The sequence below is a fragment of the Anticarsia gemmatalis genome, chromosome 30 (genome assembly GCF_050436995.1).
Source record: "Anticarsia gemmatalis isolate Benzon Research Colony breed Stoneville strain chromosome 30, ilAntGemm2 primary, whole genome shotgun sequence".
NCBI classification, from domain to species: domain Eukaryota; kingdom Metazoa; phylum Arthropoda; class Insecta; order Lepidoptera; family Erebidae; genus Anticarsia; species Anticarsia gemmatalis.
This window is the reverse complement of record NC_134774.1, coordinates 1798625-1819761: the sequence shown is the minus strand read 5'-3', so window position 1 is coordinate 1819761 and position 21137 is coordinate 1798625. Positions and strand designations below refer to the sequence as shown.

At 35.2% G+C, this 21137-nt stretch overlaps 3 protein-coding genes across 3 annotated transcripts in view; 1 reads left to right on the top strand and 2 right to left on the bottom strand.

Annotated features, from left to right (window-relative positions):
- Nucleotides 1–792: 792 nt before the first annotated feature.
- Nucleotides 793–6272, bottom strand: LOC142985451 (uncharacterized). The gene is made up of 3 exons (XM_076133641.1): nucleotides 5701–6272; nucleotides 4761–4996; nucleotides 793–4375 (listed from the first exon to the last, which is right to left on the bottom strand). Exons 1-3 carry the CDS (start codon nucleotides 6153–6155, stop codon nucleotides 3441–3443), a joined length of 1626 nt encoding a protein of 541 aa, XP_075989756.1. The 5' UTR covers nucleotides 6156–6272; the 3' UTR covers nucleotides 793–3440.
- A 551-nt stretch (nucleotides 6273–6823) lies between these two features.
- Nucleotides 6824–7844, bottom strand: LOC142985483 (WD repeat domain-containing protein 83-like). Its single transcript, XM_076133685.1, has one exon. The coding sequence runs from the start codon at nucleotides 7778–7780 to the stop codon at nucleotides 6881–6883; it is 900 nt and encodes a 299-aa protein (XP_075989800.1). The 5' UTR covers nucleotides 7781–7844; the 3' UTR covers nucleotides 6824–6880.
- Nucleotides 7845–14035: 6191 nt separating this feature from the next.
- orb2 (cytoplasmic polyadenylation element-binding protein orb2) overlaps nucleotides 14036–21137 on the top strand; it is a 70588-nt gene continuing 63486 nt past the window's right edge. The window contains exon 1 of the mRNA XM_076133723.1: nucleotides 14036–14293. Within this exon, the coding sequence (XP_075989838.1) occupies nucleotides 14078–14293 (216 nt within the window). The 5' untranslated portion in view covers nucleotides 14036–14077. The remainder of the gene's footprint in view (nucleotides 14294–21137) is intronic.

Sequence of the window (21137 nt, the reverse complement as noted above, 5' to 3'; positions counted from 1 at the left end):
AAGGAGATCTCTTCAAGGTGCTTATGCTTCGGAGGATGAAGTAATAGATCGTACCACTCAGTTTTTGGAACAGATCGAAGGTCCTGTTTTAAAACGCGCTCTTGCTGAAATGGAAAAGCGGTGGGTACAATGCATTAAGAAACGGGGAGACTATTTGATCGCCTAAATAATTTATTTGAAGTATTAGTAGTTGTAATAAATATAGATAATTATATGGAGTAAGTGTAAAGGATTTTTGTTTTCTATTTACTTATATTTTTGCCAGTTGCTTGCGCTGTAGGTAGCGCTATTATTTTACAGGTTCGTTTGTGAATTTAATTTTAATTTTACGAAAAAAATAGATATTCGTTTTTTTACATATGTGATATGTGCCAAGCCTAGAAGTAAGGATAGATACAATCTATGTGGTAAGAACTTTAAATAAAAATCTGTAATAAATATTCAATAACTTTATTTTACAACTTAATATTATAGGATTAAATGCAAAAAGAGAGTCTAAGATAATTTCTAAAAACTACTTAGTAGCTTTAATACGAACCTAACGAATACAGCCTCTTTTCTAAAAAAAAAAAAAGGTTTATCGACGAATTAGTATACGTCAAAATTGGCGCCAAAACTCCACTGTATTTTAAGTTTAAATGCTAAATTTATTCGTCTTTTTGCATTTAATCGTTTCTACTTATTGCTAAATATAATAAAATAATGTAGTTTATACAGTAAGATAAAAAATTTAAACCCTACCTTAAAGTTAGAAGTACCCTAGTAATTTTGACGACACAGCAGCCATTTTGAAAAAGATTTCCTGTAATCTATTTTTTAATACCTATATCCTGACTTAAATATTTTTCTAGAAATTCTATGGTACCTATGGATTTTTACGCCACATGGCTACAAATTCTATTTTACCTAAATGTTCATATAATTCGTGTACAACTGTAAATTCATGGAAAAATAAAAACCTTTTATTCATTACGAATTTTCATTTTCACCCTTCAATATAATGTACTATTTCTGCCACATCCTCGTGCCGTCATCTGCCTTATTACACAAAGTAATAGGAAGACATATTATTGCAATGATTTTGTTGTTTTTTCTCATACAAGTAGAATATGATAGTTGACTATCAGTCAAATCAGCTACTCTTTATGAAATGTCAAAAACACATTAGTATAGAATACGATATAGTGACGTCACAGTGTCTTATATTCGTTGGTTTCAAAAGAATTCCCGATAAAATGTTTCAGTCTGCAAAAATTACAATTTCAACAATATTTACGAAAAAATACACAGCGTGAGCAATTTGGATGAACTTTTGAAGAGTACAAGTTTATTTTTTCGTTAATCCAGTCAACTACCCAATTACACTGTAGGTATATCGAGACATTGAATTTATTTACACAGATGTTTTAAGGTTAATTACGGGCACCACATTTCGGCAATATCAACATTTTAAACTGAGTATAGACGTCGCCAAACAACTTGAACATAATTTGCTGTATTAGAAAGTAAACAGAATGTAGACCCAGTGCAGAGGACACTTGGTTGGCTTTTATACCAGTCGGGAAGTCGAAGCTGAAACGCCGTCGCCTTTGCGCAGAACTATTATACCTAAACTGACCTAAAAATCGTTCACTAAGATGTAGCGAAATTGTTCAAGTTGTTTGGCGGCACCTATATCTGTAGTGCAAAGTCTACAAATTGTAGAAATACAATTTATTAATTTACGTGCTGTCTTACTAACGTCGTGTAAGCTCCAAGTGTTTTGTCACCTTAAATCTATTTCGAAACTGTATTCAAAATTATATCGTTTACCCCCGGTTTCTGAGTACATTTAGCGGTAGTTAATCTATTCAATAGCGTTTTTTATATGAGTTTAAACGCTATTGAATAGATAAACTACCGCTAAATGTACTCAGAAACCGGGGTCAGCTATATTTTGTAAATTAATTTTCGTTTTGGTTGTCAAGGCAAGAATTTCAAAACCTAGCTTTATTATTTCAGACTAAAGTCTATCGTACAACGCTACACAAGTCGATACTTAACGATTTAAGTCTTTTATGCGACTACCGCCACATATTATGACATAGACATCAATATGTCATATTTTTGTTGGTATCAAAAATAAAATGTTTTAGTCCGTAATAATTACAATTTCAACTTTATTTACGAAAGAGCTATATATGTACATAGTCTGAGCATTTACGAGTACGAGTTTAATCATTTTTCGTTAACCCAGACAACTAGGTATCCAATAGTACCTACCTATTGTATAGCGGTCGTCGGCTTGAATACTAAAATCGTTGAGAATATAAGACTTGCGTAGCCTTGTGTACGAAGGACTTACCCCCGGTTTCTGAGGTACATTTAACGGTAGTTTATCTATTCAATAGCGATAAAGCTTATACAAAAAAGCGCTATTGAATAGATAAACTACCGCTAAATGTACTCAGAAACCGGGCATTAGAGTCAACTTATATCTCCATGAAAAATAGTTAATATCATGAGAACCACAAAAACAAAAAAGTAACGGCGCGTTCCCACTATGTCGTGATGACAGATAATCGTATAGTTTTAAGGTGTCTGCCCACTATCCCGTAGCATACCATGACCGTACTAGGACCGTTTCAGACAAAAAAACTATTCTTTGTATTGAGAAGTATGAGACTATGCCCACTAGACCGTTCCGTCACCGGCCGACACCGTAGCGTGCCATGCACGGGCCGCCAACTATTCGTCGGAGGGAATATTTTGCCGGTGCGGACACGCTACGTGCATGGCACGCGACGTTGCCAGACCGCTGCGCGCAGGCGGCTAAACGGTGACTAAGCGGGGAGTATGACCGTTGCAAACCCGTTTTAAATGCGTTGTAGCATTGTTTCACCACTTAGACGCGTCTACGCAACACTGATATTTGTACGAGAATGAACCGATGCTTACGAGTGTATTGAAAGGATGCCTGCCGTGTTACATACGGGCATCATACTGAGTAAATACGGGTTACATACGGGTCGTAAACGGGTTCAGAACGCTGTCGGCCCGCTCCAGTGGGCAAAATAGAGCGTATCGGATTGCTTTCCGTGCCGGATACGTTCCTAGCACGGTCATGGTATGCTACGGGATAATGGGCAGAAAGCTTTAAGTGGCTTATATGTTTAAATGGAGGTGTTCACATATAGAACGACACGACTTACTGTCGTCTACATTTTTTGCAGTGACGACAGATTATCGTGACAGTGGGGACGGCTAGATACGACAGTCACTAAACGATTTTTTTTTTTGACGAAACAATCGTTATAATGGAAACAGCTAGAGACGACAGTCGTCCAACGATAAATTAATCGTTACGACATAGTGGGAACGCCCTAAGTCAACTGTACAAAGAGTAACAAAAAGAAAAATCTTTTGCAAAAATCGATCCTCCATACCGACATTTATTAAAACTATATTTTTAAAATTAAAATGTTACAATCATTCTCTTGTTCTTTCACTTCATATTCTACATCAGGTTTAATATTAAACATTAAAGTCTTCATCGGTACATCTTTTTCTTTCGGTGACAAACTCGGTTTAGTTTTAAACTGCCCTATTTTAGTTTTCATGATAGATTTTCGTTTATAAGAATTCCTTTTTGGTGAACTCGGAGAATCAGTTTGTGTAGACTTGATAGTCTGGTCTACAAAGTCTTTATAAGTGTCATTGAAGCTCGGAGAAGTCAACGTAACAACTGGAGTGATTTTATCAGACTTTTCTATAGATTTGAACGATTTATTTGAAATTTCATCATCCTCTAGTTTCACATCTTCAGAATACATTGGTTTGACTTTCTTAACTGCCCGTTTTACATCTGTCTTTTTCCTTGTGTACGTTTTCTCCCCGAACAAGACTTCACTGATTTGGTCGTCCGTCATACTTTTATTTACTCTCTCTACAGTAGAATTACTGTCTACAGTGTTATTTAACACCGCCGTCATATCTAACGCTTTCCCTAGTAAATTATTCAGCATAGAAACATCACCTTTTGCAGCATTATCCAAAATATTATTCATAACATCTTTGAATTGTATAAACAACGCTTCAAACTCCTCATTCTTAGGTCTCTCTTCGTCTTTCAAGAGGTGAAATATGGAGTATTTTTCATATTTTTCCTTAGATATATCGGTGAATGTGTGGCCAAAATGTTCTTTATAGTAGAAAACTTGGTATCCTTTATTAAACTCGGTGATAGTGAAAGAGGAAGGACATAGTAGTGTTTTTTCAGTGTCTAATGAAGGTTGGTGAGAACAGTGGTATGTCGTTTTAGCCTTTTGTGACGATTGTAGCATTAGGAATTGGGTGTTTGCAGCCAATTGCAGGTCCTCTTTCCAGTTTGTGTATTCTGTAATTAAAGAGAATGGTTTTTGTTAACTTTTTTTATATAAACGGTATTATTTATTAATTTATATGAATACTAGCTGACTCGCGCAACTTCGCTTGCGTCACATAAGAGAGAAAGGGTCAAAGTTTTCCCGGTTTTTGTAACATTTTTTACTGGTACTCTGCTCCTTTTGGTCGTAGCGTGATGATATATAGCCTTCCTCGATAAATGGGCTATCTAACACTGAAATAATTTTTCAAATCGGACTAGTAGTTCCTGTGATTAGTGCGTTCAAACAAACAAACAAACAAACTCTTCAGCTTTATAATATTAGTATAGATAAGTATAGATTTTTCAGAACAATACTAGATTTTAACTATTTAACAGTTACTTAAAACAAACATACCTGCATAATTAGGAAAATAAAAGCACTCAATTCCATCCGCATGCAATCCTTTAACATGATGTTCAAACAGCGTCAGACTGTTAAACGTTTGCTGACAACCGAGGCACATATAACTGTCTCTCGTTAACTCCGAGATGGACTTGCATGTGTGGACTTCGGATGACGATATCCAGTTGTTGCAGAGCACGCATTGTTCAGTGGGGAGCGGCTTTATTAGGTCTGGAGAATTTTGTGCCCTGGAAAATGAAAAATGTTGGGTTATGATTAAAATTAGGTCGTTATTTTTCTTGAAGTAGTCTTTTCTGAGGTTAATTTGTTTTATTTGTGTTAGACTTAAGTTCAAAATAGATTTAAAATAATTTTTTGATAATTAATGGTGGTTTAAAGGCAGTTGATTAGCTAGGCAGGTTGAGTAACTAAGAAAAGCAAAAATTTATCTTATTAATAAAAAAAACACCTGAAAAGTTTTCATAATAATGTGAGACTTTGTCAGACTCTTCTTGAAAAATATCCTGGATATATGCTCTCAAATTATTTACTACAACAATATGCCTATAAAACAGGCAGAGATTAAAAAGATAACTTGTTATAAAACCTGTGAATTTCCTTTGCCTCATATTTTATTCATGTTATTACAAATATTTAGTAATAAATAGAAAAAATAATTTATCCACATCTAACTGCTTAAAATATCAAAATCATGAAGATAATCTTTAAGTTTTATAAACAGTTTGTCTTGAGTCTTGGGCTAAATACTCTTTTCTAAGGTTATACCATACCAAAATAGTACTTTTATGTAGTTTTAAACTCCATACAATCAGCATGATAATATTTATGTTTATCTTTCAAAGATAACTAATTTAATGTATTCAAAGAATGATAAATACAATATTTTCATGATATATAATAAAAAGGTCGATAAAAATAAGTATTTACTCACACAGGCTGATCGTTTGCATCGACACAGTGATGTTTTTGAATATGTCTGAATGCTGAGAAGTATACAGAGAAAATTCGGTCACATTTCGGACATTTGAACTGCGGTTGTCTGATCCCAGACTCTTTACTCTCATTCGGAACATTTTTATCCACTTTTGAGACAGTTTTAACCACTTTTGTCACAGGTTTAACTTCTTCTTTCGGCGCACTAACCGGTACCACTTTCTTAGCGATTGAAGGCTTTGAAACAACACTTTTAGCTGCTCTCTTAGGCTTATCTTCCCCTTGCGGCTTCGATAACTTTTTTTGAGCCACTGCCATCACTGCTGGATGAGTTTTATGCAAAAATTTGCGATGATTTGTCAAAGCTGTTTGGTTTAAGAATTTTCGACCACAAATATCACAATTCAACGGTGGACGACGCATTTTCAACTTTTCGGGCGCTTTGGCTCCCATTTTAATGTTTTCATTTGGTTTCACAAGTCTTAAATATAGAATTTACGAAATATTCAATATCGGGCTTGGCTTTACACACAAGAAAGCGGATTTCAATTAACTCGCGTTCCAGACTCGAAAGTCGTCATGTTTTCATTGTTTGACATTTTGTATGTGTTTGACTGTTCCAGTGAATCCGATTTTCAGTGTGTAAGAAAGAGATAGCGAAGAACCATATGTCAACAATGGGCAGGGTGGAGTCGCTGCAGTGTAGAAAAAATGACGCGCATTTGACATTTTAAAATTTACGTTTCAAATTTCGTTTCGTTTAGAAATTCATGTCACTGACCTCTTTTCGATAAATACCACTTTGCCAGGCAAGATTAGAAAAATAAAAAAGTGCTACGTATTGAATTTGAAATAAGCTTACACGTAGTCGTTTTTTTAGGTCAAATGAGAATTTGTAAAAAAATGCGTGAATAGAAAAATGTGGGTAACGCCCATACGGCTACTATTGGCGATAGAAGTTTTCGAAACACTGTGGCTTGTTGAACTCAATAAATATCATTATTATCACATTTTGTAGCGAACACTCTATCACTATTTATAATTTTTAAGAATCGTCAAAAATGTTCTTCCTTCAATTCATAAGGGGTCCAATTAATAAAATAATTTTCATACAATTTTAATCTAATTATTTATTTATTTACAACAATTGACTAAAAATAAGCTTAAAACTAACAAATTCACTCTTCCATGGCTACTCCCCACAATTTAATTTCATCTTCACAAGCAGAAATAAAGCTATTATCAGTTGGATGATGAGTAATAGACACAACAGGTTTATTTTTACTATGAACTAACTTTTTAACACAAGTAGAACTAATTAAATCATAATAACATATCTCTCCAGAAGCTGAACCAGAGATAATATGACTATCTTTTTCATTCACAGCATTTTCCAACAAATAATCTTTGCTCTCATGCCCAGAAAAAGTGTTTAGGATTTCACCGGAGTCTTTGTCAAATAATTTTATAGTGCTATCGGCACAGCTAAGGATATAACATTGTCCATCTCTAGTTAAACACCCATAGGTAACAATATGGCCTATATAATCTGAAATCATTTTTCCTACTCTTATATCATAGAGTCTAACATGACAATCTACAGAAGTAGTTAACACTTCATGGTCAGTCACTTGGATCGAAGTAATAGTGTCTTTTGCTTCTTTTAAAACTTGCACAGGTTCTTGTCTACGACTGATCACGTCCCAAAAAGCAACAGTATTGTCTATAGACCCTGATACCGCCATTGTTGATTCTTCGTTGAATTTTATGCAAGTTACTGAACTAGCGTGGCCACGGTAACGTCTTAACGGTTGTCCTGTAGTCACGTCCCATAGAATTACAGACCTATCAGCGCTTGCAGATATAATATGGCTGCTATCACACGATCCTGCGGCGTCTAAGACTTCGTTCGCGTGCCCTCCATAGGTTTTTAACAGAAGTTGTCGCTGAGGGTTCCAAAGTTTTATTTTCTTGTCTGCGCCGCATGTTAGGCAGTAGGCACCGTCGACGTTGAACCGCACGGCGCGTACAACTTGCTGCTTGCATTGTAATGTCGCTATTGCGGATAATTCAGCCATTATTTACAGATTTTTCAGTAATTTTGTAGCGGTAAACAAATCGGCATTGTTTTGATAAAGTTGACGTTTGATAAAGTCAATTTGACATTACTTGTTCAGTTCGAAAAAGAAATTGGTTTGGTTTCTGAACGGATGTGAAACCAATTTCAACTTTACATATCAAAAAAGATATAAAAAATATAACAAGAGCAGCAATTTCAATAAAAAAACAACTATGTATTTCTTTCATAAAACAATACAATAATCAAACAAATGAAACTTACACGCTTTACTAACGCCATCTATTAACAGCCCAACAAACTAATACAATCAGCGCCATCTATGCAAATACCCTTGTACTACTTAAACAGCCACCATTGTTTACACTTTGCCGCATAGGTCAGCTATATAACAATTTAACTATATATATAATGTACATTTCACATTGACATAGTGACTTACTTCAGCAGTTATATACATTTATGTATCTGTAACGCCCATCTATAGAAATGCTGCACTGTTATATACATGCCTATTATAGCGTATTACATAAGGTAGAAGTTTTGAAGGTTTTCAGGCTTATATCGTCCTAGTTTTAGTTAAATAGGTTTTAAGTTTTGTAAAGAGTTAAGGAAAGTATGTCAGCGTGATGGGACGCTAGAATATTGTTTTTAGGTCATGTTGTTGCGTAAATCTCTCTCTTTCTCTCTCTCTCTTCCATGCTATGAATCCCATATGATAGTGGGGTCAGCCTTCCTGATCTTTCTCCTCCACTTCGCTCTGTCCTGGACATCGTCTTCGGAAACCTCACACTCACTCATTATCTTTTTGCACTACAGTTTCCCATCTAGTTGTTGCGTAAATAAAAACATTTATATTGATTAAAAGGACCTATATTAGTTTTCTTTATGAATTCGACATACCATATGTTAAAATGCTGAAATGTTGATGATTTTTAAACTTGTACTTCTATGGATTATTAAGACAAATGTAGGCATTGCTTTCAGGAGCAATTTTGTAAACTGTAGTTGCTAGAAGAAATTCAATAATAGGAAGCCTTTTGCACGTGACTCTGCTCGCGTGGATAGTACTAACATTACTTATATTATATCACCGTTAACTTTAGTTATATGGCTTATGTTATGTACACATTGTACACGGACAAAACTGTGGGCAAAAGCTAGTATTTCTATAACCTATCCCTCTTATTCATAAACACACTATCAACCTATTTTAGTTGAACTACTAATTATAATATCTTTTCTCTTTTTCATTTCGCTAAGGAGTGAAAGAAACAAAGCTCTTTATAAGCCTTTCATAACTTCATATATTTTTATGAATAAGAAGGTATCTATGTGTTATTATGGTATATAAGCTACAATACTGTTAAATTTTATGAAAATTCGTTCAGTAATTTAAGTGTTGTCGAGTAAAAACCTCCAAAACTAACGCATTTTTAACATTCGATAGTACCTATAGAAGTATAGATTACTTAGTAGGTATAGTTTTGGCCTAGATTTTTCTAGGCTTCAGGGTTAAATGTATGTGCCTAGATTATGAAATTGACTTTAATAAACGATACCGGTGAAGCCCCGTGATATTAATAGTAGAGTAATAGGAAAATAGTTTGATAAAATGCTTTATTTCATAAGATAGTAAGAGCACCTGTCATATTATTTTTTTCAGAAATTTGTCATAAGTCTTAGTGCACAAACTCGATTCCTGAACATAAGAAACTGTATCATTCATACGATTTCTCTAAATCTATTACTGTCCTACTTCTGAGCAAGGATCTTCTCCCGAATTGAAGAAGGCTTGAATCTAAGAGGATACAAACAGCTTATCTATACTCTACTAATATTATAAAGCTGAACAGTTTGTTTGTTTGAACGCGCTAATCTCAGGAATCGATTTGAAAAAATTTTTCAGTGTTAGATAGCCCATTTATCGAGGCAGGCTATATAACATCACGCTACGACCATTAGGAGCGGAGTAGCAAAGAAAAATGTTACAAAAACGGGGAAAATTATGACCCATTCTCTCTTCGGTGACGCAAGTGAAGTTGCGGGAATCAGCTAGTACAGCATAAAAACTTTATTTGTGTCATCCAGGAATCGAACGCGCTAATATAGTGGTTTAGCAGTTAGTATGACGCTACGCCACTTTATCGATATCTTAATAAAATAAAAAACTGTCAATTCTTTCTTCAATCAGAAACCATAACATAATACTAAATAGAGAAATGCACTACTACTCAAGTAATCTGTATAATAATAAAAAACAAATTAAAGTATCTTATTCATACATTAACTAGAGCATCTTTCACACCATAACTCAAAATCAAAAAAAAAACCTACTCAACTAAAGTAGAGCATCCTGCTTAAATTTTGGCCGTAAGCCCTTATACCTTCGCCTACTAAACTGCAGTACGTTCGAAAACGGGTCACTGAATTGGCGCATGCAGTCGACATAATGCGGACTATACTCTGTGCTCGTGTAAACCAGAGACAATCGTGTTCTCTTTATACTGAGTTATAGTTTTGACGTAAATTTTGGCGGGAATTTTTTTTAGGTTATGTTAAGATTATAGACGCGAGTCTAAAGGAAAATATGACCTTAGATGCGATTTTCCAGGACTATTTTTCCTTCCATATTTGGAAAATGGGAATACTTACTTACACGTTTTACTTTCATAGTAATTTCTGTCATATTTGGAAGAAAAATTACTTACAAACACTTCTTTACTTTTATAATAAGTAATTAATTCTTAGTAAAAATTAGGTTTAGGTACGTAAAAATACTTTCATAAGAAAAAATATCTACTATCGACAACCAAATATGTTATATGGGCCATTTATTTACACAAACTGTTTTCTGTATCAATCTTATTTGGAATTTTCTAACCGAAAAGCATTATTACAAAAAATACAATTATCAACACGGGAATAGAACCTGGAACCACTCCAGCATCGTCACATTCTTTCAGTATTGTACAGTGTCATTTTAACATTCTTCTTTCATTTTCTATATATACTAGACTCGTACAACATAACATTTAAACTAAAAAAGGCCATTAAAATTTAATCCATAACAAAATGCACATTTTTTTCCCGCAAATTTTTTTCGTTCGAAAACCGCGTTTGGCATATCGCCATTTTGCACATTAACCGTGGAAACCCATGGTCTTTATAAATATTTCAACAATAAGGTGTGCCGAGATCCGAAGGCCTCCGAAATCCCTGCATTGCGGATCTGCTGAATTGATTTACGATATGACCGTGATGATTTTACATATTTTATTATTGAACGAAACTTTCGGCGGGAAAGTCATTTAAAAAGTGTGTCGGCCATGTTTGAATTATTGATCTTTTTTTTCTACGTTACATTATAAAAAAGTTAACTTTGTAAAAAATTTAATGAAATTAATTGTAAGAAAATGTAGCTTTATACTAGGGGATAGCCCGACTTTATCTGAGTATAGTACAATTTTATTCCATTGATTCCATTCCTGTGGAAATTTTTATACCAATGATTCCATACAAACCTTGTCCCGACAGTTACTAAGATCATAACTTTTAAACTCTCGCGTTGCATGTTTAATGTATAAGACAGACAGTTACTAAGATATTATGAAATTAACTATCTAATTTGGTTTGGTTGTTCAAATATGTTACGCGTTCATGCATTTCGGTGATTCACTTTAATTGAATAGATATACGAAACCTTCATATTTAAAACTTAAAAAGATTCAGTGCACCCTCGCCTTCTCGTTGCTCTACCTATGCTAAAATAACTAAGAAGTTAGAAAAGCTGTAAGCTATCTATAATACAACTCAGAAGAGAGCTCTAACATACCGACTTAGTTTGCCTAGATTATACTTTAATAGTTCCTGAAAAAGTATCTGTATCAAACAGGTCACCGTTAGCTGTATAAGACGTGTCACTGATGTTATACATTCTGTATGTTGTATACCTCCAGCCGCGAACCTTGCATACAACACTCTCTACTAAGTTATTGTACTATATCATTATGCTATGATCTACGGGAGTACCACAAACGCTACTGAAAGAGGTCTATATACGTCACAATTTTGTTACATAGGCGTATTATCGTTTTTACAGAATAAAGTTGTTATTTATCACTGAAAATAAAATCTTTATATAATAATAATGGTAGAAACATACGTCATAGAAGAAATTGTGACGACTACTGTTAACGACTGTCAAAGATCTTTGAATATGACAGCCGAGACCCGCAATTTAACATGCCTTATACTTAACTAACTTACGACCTTAACGATTGGTAATGCGTGCTACTGATGCACGAGAGGTCTCGGGTTCGAAACCTGGATAGGGCCAAAAAGTATTTTCTGAGATTTCCTGTTAAGAATTTCTTAGAAATTGCCCGGAGTCGGGAAGTTGAGGTCGTAGACCTCCGTGCCTCGGAGAGCACGTAAAGCCGTCGGTCCTGCGCCTGAGCTCTCACTGGTCGTGTCGGTTATCCGTCCCACCGGGTTGCGAGAGTAAGGAACAGAACACTTGGACATTATAAACCAATCCCTGCACCGCTGGCCAGTTTCAATGAGACTGACCGCTGTAGCCGGATACCGCTAGGACAATATTAATATTATGGCCCCCCACTAATCAACCTCGGCAAGCGTAGCTTAACCTGAGAGATCGATGCTCAACTGTTGTTACTTAGTTCTTATAAGATTCTATTTAATATTATTCCCTTAAGAGAAAACTTATGTAAAGATGTATTTAGCATAATACACCTACACGCGTCACGACTACCCACGTGAAAACTAAAGGAAAATTTTCCGATCATGCATCTCTTTCGCACTTATAATGATCGCTAACTGTGCGAGTGAGGTAGCAACATTGACAAGTAGTATATTTTTTAATTTTAGTTTTTTTCGTATATTTAATGGTCAAGTTAGCAGCTTGAAAGTCTGACAACCAGTCTTACCGAAGAGTATCGTGTTATAACCCAGGTAACTGTGTTGTGGAGGTCAGATAGACAGTCGCTCCATGTAAAATACTGGTATTCAGCTGCATCCAGTGAGACTGGAAGCTGACTACAACGTAGTTGGAGACTCTTAAAACTAGTAGTTGATATATCTACGTTTATCAACGCGATAAATAGATTTGATTAGATAAGAAAACTTAAAAGATGTTTTAAGTACGAAGAAAATTAACTTCACTACATAGTATAAAGTCTTCAACCCGCACTTGGCCAGCGTGGTGGACACAAGGCCTAACCCCTCCCTCATTACGGGAGGAGACCCTTGCCCAGCAGTGGAACATTAATGAGTTAAATTTAACTCTATTATATTGAGGCGTAATTAACTGCGACTACCTTTCAGGCCTCTACAACACAGTTACCTGGGTTATAACACGATACCCTTCGGTAAGACTGGTTGTCAGACTTTCAAGTTTCTGACTACTGATAACGACTGTCAAAGATCTTTGAAAATTACAGCCGGGACCCACAATTTAACGTGCCTTGCGAGACACGGAGGAACTCTATATGCATAATACGGTCAGCCATCCACTGACCAACCTCGGCAAGCATAGCTTAACCTGAGAGATCGATCCGCGCGGCTGTTGTTTCTTATCCTCGAGCTCATAATAATTGTCCTAATAAGAATCGTAAAATATGTAAAACTTATTTTTTTATGATATAAAGACTACTTAAGTAATCTTAAAACATCTTTATAATTAAATGTTGCAATTAAATCTATTGTAATATAAGTTATAATTATTTTTTTGGTAAATTTAGGCTTTATGTCGAAGTAGTTTCTGCCCGGGACTTCGTCCGCGTAAAAATATTACCCGTGGTTAAGAGTACCTATCCTATATAATATGTTAATCCAGGTTATATGCTATCAGTGTACCAAATTTAGCTAAAATCCGTCCAGTAGGTAGTTTTGTCGTGAAAGAGTAACAAACATACATCCATACTACTAACAAACTTTCGCATTTATAATATTAGTAGGATTCCGCCAATAACACAGTATTGACAAAATAAACCCTAAAATATATTAAAGTAGCATTTTTTCGACTACAAAGTAACCATATTGAAACGAAATACCATTTCTACAAACCATTTAATTTCATAAAAAAACATTTTTAAATCTAGTACACTGCGTCAAAAACCAAAAACTAGGGAATCATAGTGTAGAAAAATAACACAACATTTTTTTTTTCCAACGCAATTGTCAGAACGAAACGTAGGTTGCGCGCGCAGCCAGCATCGACCGATACCTTATCTTCAGTTGACGTCGGGCCGCTCTATCGGTCGGACCTATGATATAAATGGGTGAATTGCAATACCCGGGGGCTCCGAGCGTAGCGGACGATGAACGGCAATACAGGGCTCCCTTCCGCAGGGCGCCGCAGTACAGGTGGCCCGCGCCACAACCGCCCCAGCCTTCGGCCTTCGCCCCGTGGCGTAGGGCGCCCGCTCCGCCTAGGCCTCCGGACTACCGCCGAAGTGCCTCATACCCCGGCAAACCCGAGGAGACTTATCAAGTACGTAAAACCTTTTTACACGCAACTCTGTAGTTTGAAATTTCGAATGTGGAATTAAAAAGAAATTGAAGAAAAAAATTGTATAGTGATGTTGTAATGTATTTATTTATAATCTAATCGATTGTTTAAATCGATTTCGAAAATATGTTTTTGTTAAATACGTAATTTTGACGTGTCGCTGTTATCAATATAACTTCACGCTAGTAGTGTCAGGCTTGTCAGCTGAGTGCTAACTCGGACAATATCATGTGATCAAAATATTCTCGTAACTAGAAATTATTTCTTTACAATATAACATTTGACGTTTGCAAGTTAGATAATGTTGTATAACTCGCTAATTCGCGTTGAGGGCTAATACGTACAGTATTGATTTTACTTATAACCACATTTTAAACTAGAATCGATAAGGTTGGATGTAGTACCTTTGCCTGCATTATGCTAATTCTTTTTAGAAGTAAAATTATAGAGTTTTATAATCTTTGAAATTAAAAAGTTATAAAATAATTGTTTTACCTAAAGTAATTTTTAAAACAAAAATGTATGAAATATCTTAGTTTTCGTATATAAAATATCTTATATGAAATCATTTTTCCGATTGGATTTGGTAGAGTCTACGAAATAAGCTACGAATCTTTACTAAAAATCTTTAATTTTCGTATAACATTTGCGATATTTGTTTTTCTTTTTATCAAATTGTTTAGTTAAATAAACAGAACTAATTATCAGATAACTAATATGTTTATGTGATGCCTTGATAATATAAAAAAAATGTTGCGCTCACCGGTCGGTAAACGATCTGTGGGTTAAGCAACCATTGACGCGGTCATTCCATAGACGGGTGACCGCATAGTGGTACTTGAAATGGGCGTCTCCGTGCTTCGGAGGGCACGTAAAATGTCGGTCCCGGTTGTTGTTAGTTAAAGATAACAGTCGTTAAGCCACGTCAAAGGCCTAAGGGCTTGAACAACTTTGACACTAGGTTGACCACTAACCATACGAAGAAGAAGAATTCGTATACGTGGTCTGTAAGTGGGACAGCAAAAGGGATACTCTTTTTATTTAGGGTGAGGCCACTGAGGCCCGTCGCTCGATAATTAGAAAATACTGAGGGTGTATTTCTGAACGTAAATTAATTATTAACACCCGGTTTCTGAGGTACATTTTAGCAGTTTATCTATTCAATAGCGTTTAAACTCATATAAAAAAACGCTATTGAATAAATAAACTACCGCTAAATGTGCTTAGAAAACGGAGGTAAATGTGTTTTTTATTGTTTAAGAGGTCTAATAAGAATTATAGAAAGATACAATTGTAAAATAGTGTTTAATAATATGGCTTGGTAAAATTGGAAATTTGTATATTAATATGTTTTAACTGCATATAAGTTTTAATAAAAGCTAAGCTATAGCTGAGTAAAATTAGAAGTTGGTGCGCAATGTAAAATTGAGGTTTGTTAATTTTGAAATTAAGTAATGGTTTTCTGAATTTTAATTAGAATTTTGTTATATTTGTATGAAATCGTGGTTCTGTGTGACATATTTTTGCGTTTCGTAACAATTTAATCAATATTTGGATTTAATAACAGCTGTTTTCTGCGTCAATTATGATTAAGTTCAGTTGTGTTTTGGAAAATCATCGTCTGGTTACATTTTTACTTTATTAATTAAAAATGCGTTAATTGAGCGTCAACAGTAATAGATTTTTCGTTACTTTACATTTGTACTCCATAAAGAGATTTCAAAAAAATCTCTGTAATTTTTTAAAGATAGAGTTTTACAATAAATTATGCTATATTCCAAAGACTATCCCTATTATTCATAAACACACTATAAAGCTATTTTAGTTAAAAAGCTATTATAATATGTTTTCTCTTTTTCATTTTGCTAAGGAGTGAAAGAAACAAAACACTTTATAAGCCTTTCATAACTTCATATATTTTTATGAATAAGTGTTTAATCTAAAAACTCTATCATCAAACCCATTTTTCATCGAACACGAAAAAGGAGAACCCACATTTTCCAAACCACCATTTCCACATTTTATATAAAGCTATATTTTATTCCAATCACTAAATCGACTATTCTAATCTAACATCACTAAAAACTAATACACTCCCCTAACACGTAATGAAACATCCAAATCGATAATGTTGTAAACCATTTTTTTCCATAGAGCACTGATCGATTGACACGCGCGTGGCCTAAATACGACGTCACTATACACGTGTTAACGATAAAAAAAATATAGCTTTGTTTTTTTTTTTCATAAGTGACATTTAGTTTCCCTCCTTTTTTGATTTTGACAGATCATTTTTAAGTAATTGGGTAGTTGACTGGGATAACGAAAAATTATGAAACTCGTACTCGTAAAAGGTTCATCTAAAATGCTCAGACTATGTTGCTTTTTTTGTAAATAATGTTGAAATTGTAATTAAACATTTTATTAGACACTCATTTGATACCAACGAAAATATGACATAGTGATGACACTACGTCGTATTTCTATACAAAAATGTTTTTGACATTACATACAGAGTAGCTGATTTGACTTGTAAGCAACTACACTATTCGTGTTTAGATACCTAAAATAAATAAATAAATATCGTTGGAAAATTCACACACGGTCATTTGATTACAAACTAAGCAGAACTTATACTATGGTAACCATAACATGTACATACATATATAAAAATCACGCCTTCTGAGTAGGCGACCAGAGAACGCCACTTGGTACGATGCTTACGAACTTCCTTTACAGTTACGACTGTTACATTGTATTTACCAGTAATCAGAAGCTTGGAAGTCTGACAACCAGGTAACTGTGTTGTGGAGGTCCGATAGACAGTCGCTCTATGTAAAATACTGGTATTCAGCTGCATCCGGTGAGACTGGAAGCCGACTGAGGATGATGATGATAAGGATAGGTAGGTCTGTGACAAAATTTCGATGTAAAATTTATATTCACACAATATACAGTAATTTAATAAATAAATATCGCTAATGTATTTAAATGTACCTCAGAAACCGGGTATTAGTCGTTTCTATTATAAACTTTAATTTTAACCTTAGGATATTATAAAAATGTCATCGATGATATCTTATGAAAACAGCTGTAATAATATTTTAAGTAAACAAAATATAATATGCCTAATGGTAGTCAGTTTAGGCTCTTACATACATACATACATAATATTACGTATTTTTCCCATAGGGATAGGCAGTGATCATACAATTTGGTACGATACTTACAATCTTCCTTGGCTTCATTCACATACATACATTAAACAGGACCGGTTACGAGTACTCTTTCGCCAACTCAAACTCGAATTATTAGGTATATGAGTTTAAACGCTATTGAATAGATAAACTACCGCTAAATGTACCTCAGAAACCGGGGGTCAGACATCATATTAGAATTAGGTTAAACTTCGTCCGGGGGTCAAACACCAAGCCTTGGTACGCCCAACAACGCCAAACCGCGTCAGATATTGATTTTGAACACGTTTCACTTAGAAAGAGACGGAGATATCAGCTGTTCATCCCTAAGGGAACAACAAAATTGGGGTAACAGGGCGGACATGAAAGAATTTATAATCTGTGCCTTTTTTTAGTACAGATGTTAATATGTTCGTATTTAAAAAATCTAGTGAACATATCTATTAGGTCGGGGAAAAAGTCTTTTCGCATTATAGTATGTATGAACTTGTAATACAATCTTTTCTCTACACAAAAAAGCTCGATATTTTGGTACCAGTTATTTCTGTACAAGCTCTGCTTAGTTTGAAATCAAATGACCGTGTGTGAGTTGTTAAATGATCTTTATTTATTTACTGGCCCGACTTTGTCCGGGTACTGTACAATTTTATGCCAATGATTCCATTTCCATGGGAATTTTGACCCCATCGATCCCATACAAACCTTGACTCGATAGTTACAAACAAATAAATTAATGTATAATAGAATACGGGAATTAACGCGAACACGCATTTTACCTTAAAATGCATAACGTTTCGGCGCAGGTTGCACTCGCCGTGGTCGCAGACTGACCGAACGCGAGAGTTTAAAAGTTAACATAAAAGAATTATCCGATTTAATTTAGTTGTTCAAAAGTTACTATGGTGATTCATTTTTATTTATATAGAACAAGATTTGAAAATGAAATATTCGAATTTGAATTTGACCAAACCTTTGTTTTCTTGCACGTGACAGTGTGTGTCTATACTGTCATAATGTCTGCTGCCACGATTTGATTTAGAAAATTTTGTTGAACATATTTTTGCTGTTTTCAAGAACACGTCCGTTCCTTACTCGCAAACAAAGTGACAAACAAAACTCGGAACAATGCCGTGTTGTGTTACACCGCGTGTTTCTGACTGAAAAATACTGTAAACTTACCATACTGTGTGATACATTTTTTTAACCCATTAGCTGACCCGCGCAACTTCGCCTGCGTCAATAAGAGAGAACGGGTCATAGTTTTCCCCGTTTTCGTAACATTTTTTATTGCTACTCTGCTCCTATTAGTTGTAGCGTAATGATATATAGCCTATAGCCTAGCTCGATAAATGGAATATCGAACACTGAAAGAATTTTTCAAATCGGACCAGTAGTTCCCGAGATTAGCGCGTTCAAACAAACAATCAAACAAGCAAACTCTTCAGCTTTATAATATTAGTATAGATTACTGACCCACTCTGACTGCCTCTGTGGAGCAGGTGTGGTAGAGTATGCTACTGCCGTGCAAGAGGTCTCAGGTTCGAATCCTGGGTCGGGCCAAAACGTCTTTTCTGAGATTTTCTAATAAGAATTTCTTAGAAACTGTCCGGAGTTAGGAAGTTGAGGTTGCAGATCTCCGCGCCCCGGAGAGCTCGTAAAGTCGCCGGTCCTGCGCCCTCACTGGTCGTGTCACAAGCAGAGAGCAAAGAACGTCACTTGGTACGATCCTTACAAACTTCCTTTGCTTCATTCACATACATACATGTTGTCATACAGGACGGCCGGTTACGAGTACTAACTACGCAAATTCTTTTGTGTGATCTATACGTTAATACAAAATTCTCATCATATAGTCTGTATAAATAAAGTGCCTGTGACAGTCGTTAACAGTAGTCAGAAGCTGAAAGTCTGACAACCTGTCTGACCGAGGAGTATCGTGTTATAACTCAAGTTACTGTTTTGTGTAGGTCAGGTAGACAGTCGCTGCATGTAAAATACTGGTATTTAGCTGCATCCGGTGAGACTGGAACATAGTTGGAAGAAAGGCTAGACTGATTGATTAATAAAGTACCTTTAGTCAGGATTTATCTATGGATCATAGAAAAGAGACATTCGGGACATGAGATTTTGACTTACCACTTGGCTTTAAGCTCTTCTTATTTTATCGTATGGTTATGGTTAGTGGTCAACCTAGTGTCAAAGATGTTCAAGTCACCTGAAAGGTCTTAACTCAACGACTGTTATTTTAATTGACAACAACTGGGACCGACTTTTTACGATTCCGATGCATGAAGACGCTTTGTTCAAATGGCAGAAAGTGGCCACTTATCTATGGAATGACCGCGTTAAGGGTTGCTTTACTCCACAGATTTTTCGAGCGGTGAGCGCAACTGTCAATAAGTGTATTATGATAATTAATATCTAATATAAACATATCATCAAAAAGTTATTAAATTAATAAAATTTTATGCCTTCAGGGAGGTATTCCATATTGATATTAACCCATATCCATAATTAAATATCAGATTTAAAATATTGAAATCGGGGCGTAGTCTAGTATAGAGTTAATCTAGATTAATTCTAGGTCATCTATGGGCCGGGCTGGATCTAGGGCACCTGGATACAGGACGAATGGCTGAGACCTGAATCCTAGAATATATACTAACTTATATACTAACCCTCTTGTTTGTTTGTTTGTTTGTCGTATGGTTAGTGGTCAACCTAGTGTCAAAGTTGTTCAAGCCCGAAGGCCTTTGACGTGCCTTTACCACTGTTATCTTAGTACATAACAGCCGGGACTGACTTTTTACGTGCCCTCCGAAGCAAAGAGACGCCCTGCTCAAATACCACTATGCGGCCACCCATGTATGGAATGACCGCGCCAAGGGTTGCTTAACCCACAGCTCGTTTACCGACCGGTGAGCGCAACCCTATTCATAAAAATATATGAAGTTATAAAAGGCTTATAAAGAGTTTTGTTTCTTTCACTCCTTAGCGAAATGAAAGAGAGAAAACATAATATATTATAGTCGTTTTTTTTAACTCAAATAGGTTTATAGGCAGTCATTACATAGATGGGTGACCGTATAGTGGTATTTGAACTTAACTTCCTGCTTTCTGAGGTACATTTAGCGGTAGTTTATCTATTCAAACTGTCATTTTTATATGAGTTTAAACGCTATTGAATAGATAAACTACCGCTAAATGTACCTTCGAATCCGGGGGTCGGTGATTGATTTTTGGACAAAACTGTGCCTCAATGATTTGTCCTGAAACTTCTACTATCCTTAGGCCAGATTTTTCAAACTAGATAAGTGATTTGGCCATCAAACCACAGCCCAACATGACTTTCGTATTTATGTTAAGTAAGTATAGACTATGGGGCTTCGCTTCATGAAATACAAAATAATTTAGATTTTTCTCATTTTCTTTGCATGTTTTTTAGTTTTTCTCGCCATTGAGCTAAAAGTTAAGCTGATTTCGAGTTTTAGCTAAAATAGTCTGCATTTTATTAAAATTCAAAAATTACTCATACTTAGGTCGAAAATGAAACAAAGTTTTTATAGTCATAAAATTTTGTAAATATTACTTTTTCAATTCTCATTTTTACTCTTAAATCGCTAAACAAT

Excerpts from the sequence above, each read along its gene's own strand:
- LOC142985451 (XM_076133641.1), bottom strand. The coding sequence starts at position 6,155 with ATGGGAGCCAAAGCGCCCGAAAAGTTGAAAATGCGTCGTCCACCGTTG. Across the intron at positions 4,997-5,700 it reads GATGCAAACGATCAGCCTGT|GGCACAAAATTCTCCAGACC; the intron begins GTGAGTAAATAC and ends TTCATTTTCCAG. Across the intron at positions 4,376-4,760 it reads TTATTTTCCTAATTATGCAG|AATACACAAACTGGAAAGAG; the intron begins GTATGTTTGTTT and ends CTTTAATTACAG.
- LOC142985483 (XM_076133685.1), bottom strand. The coding sequence starts at position 7,780 with ATGGCTGAATTATCCGCAATAGCGACATTACAATGCAAGCAGCAAGTT.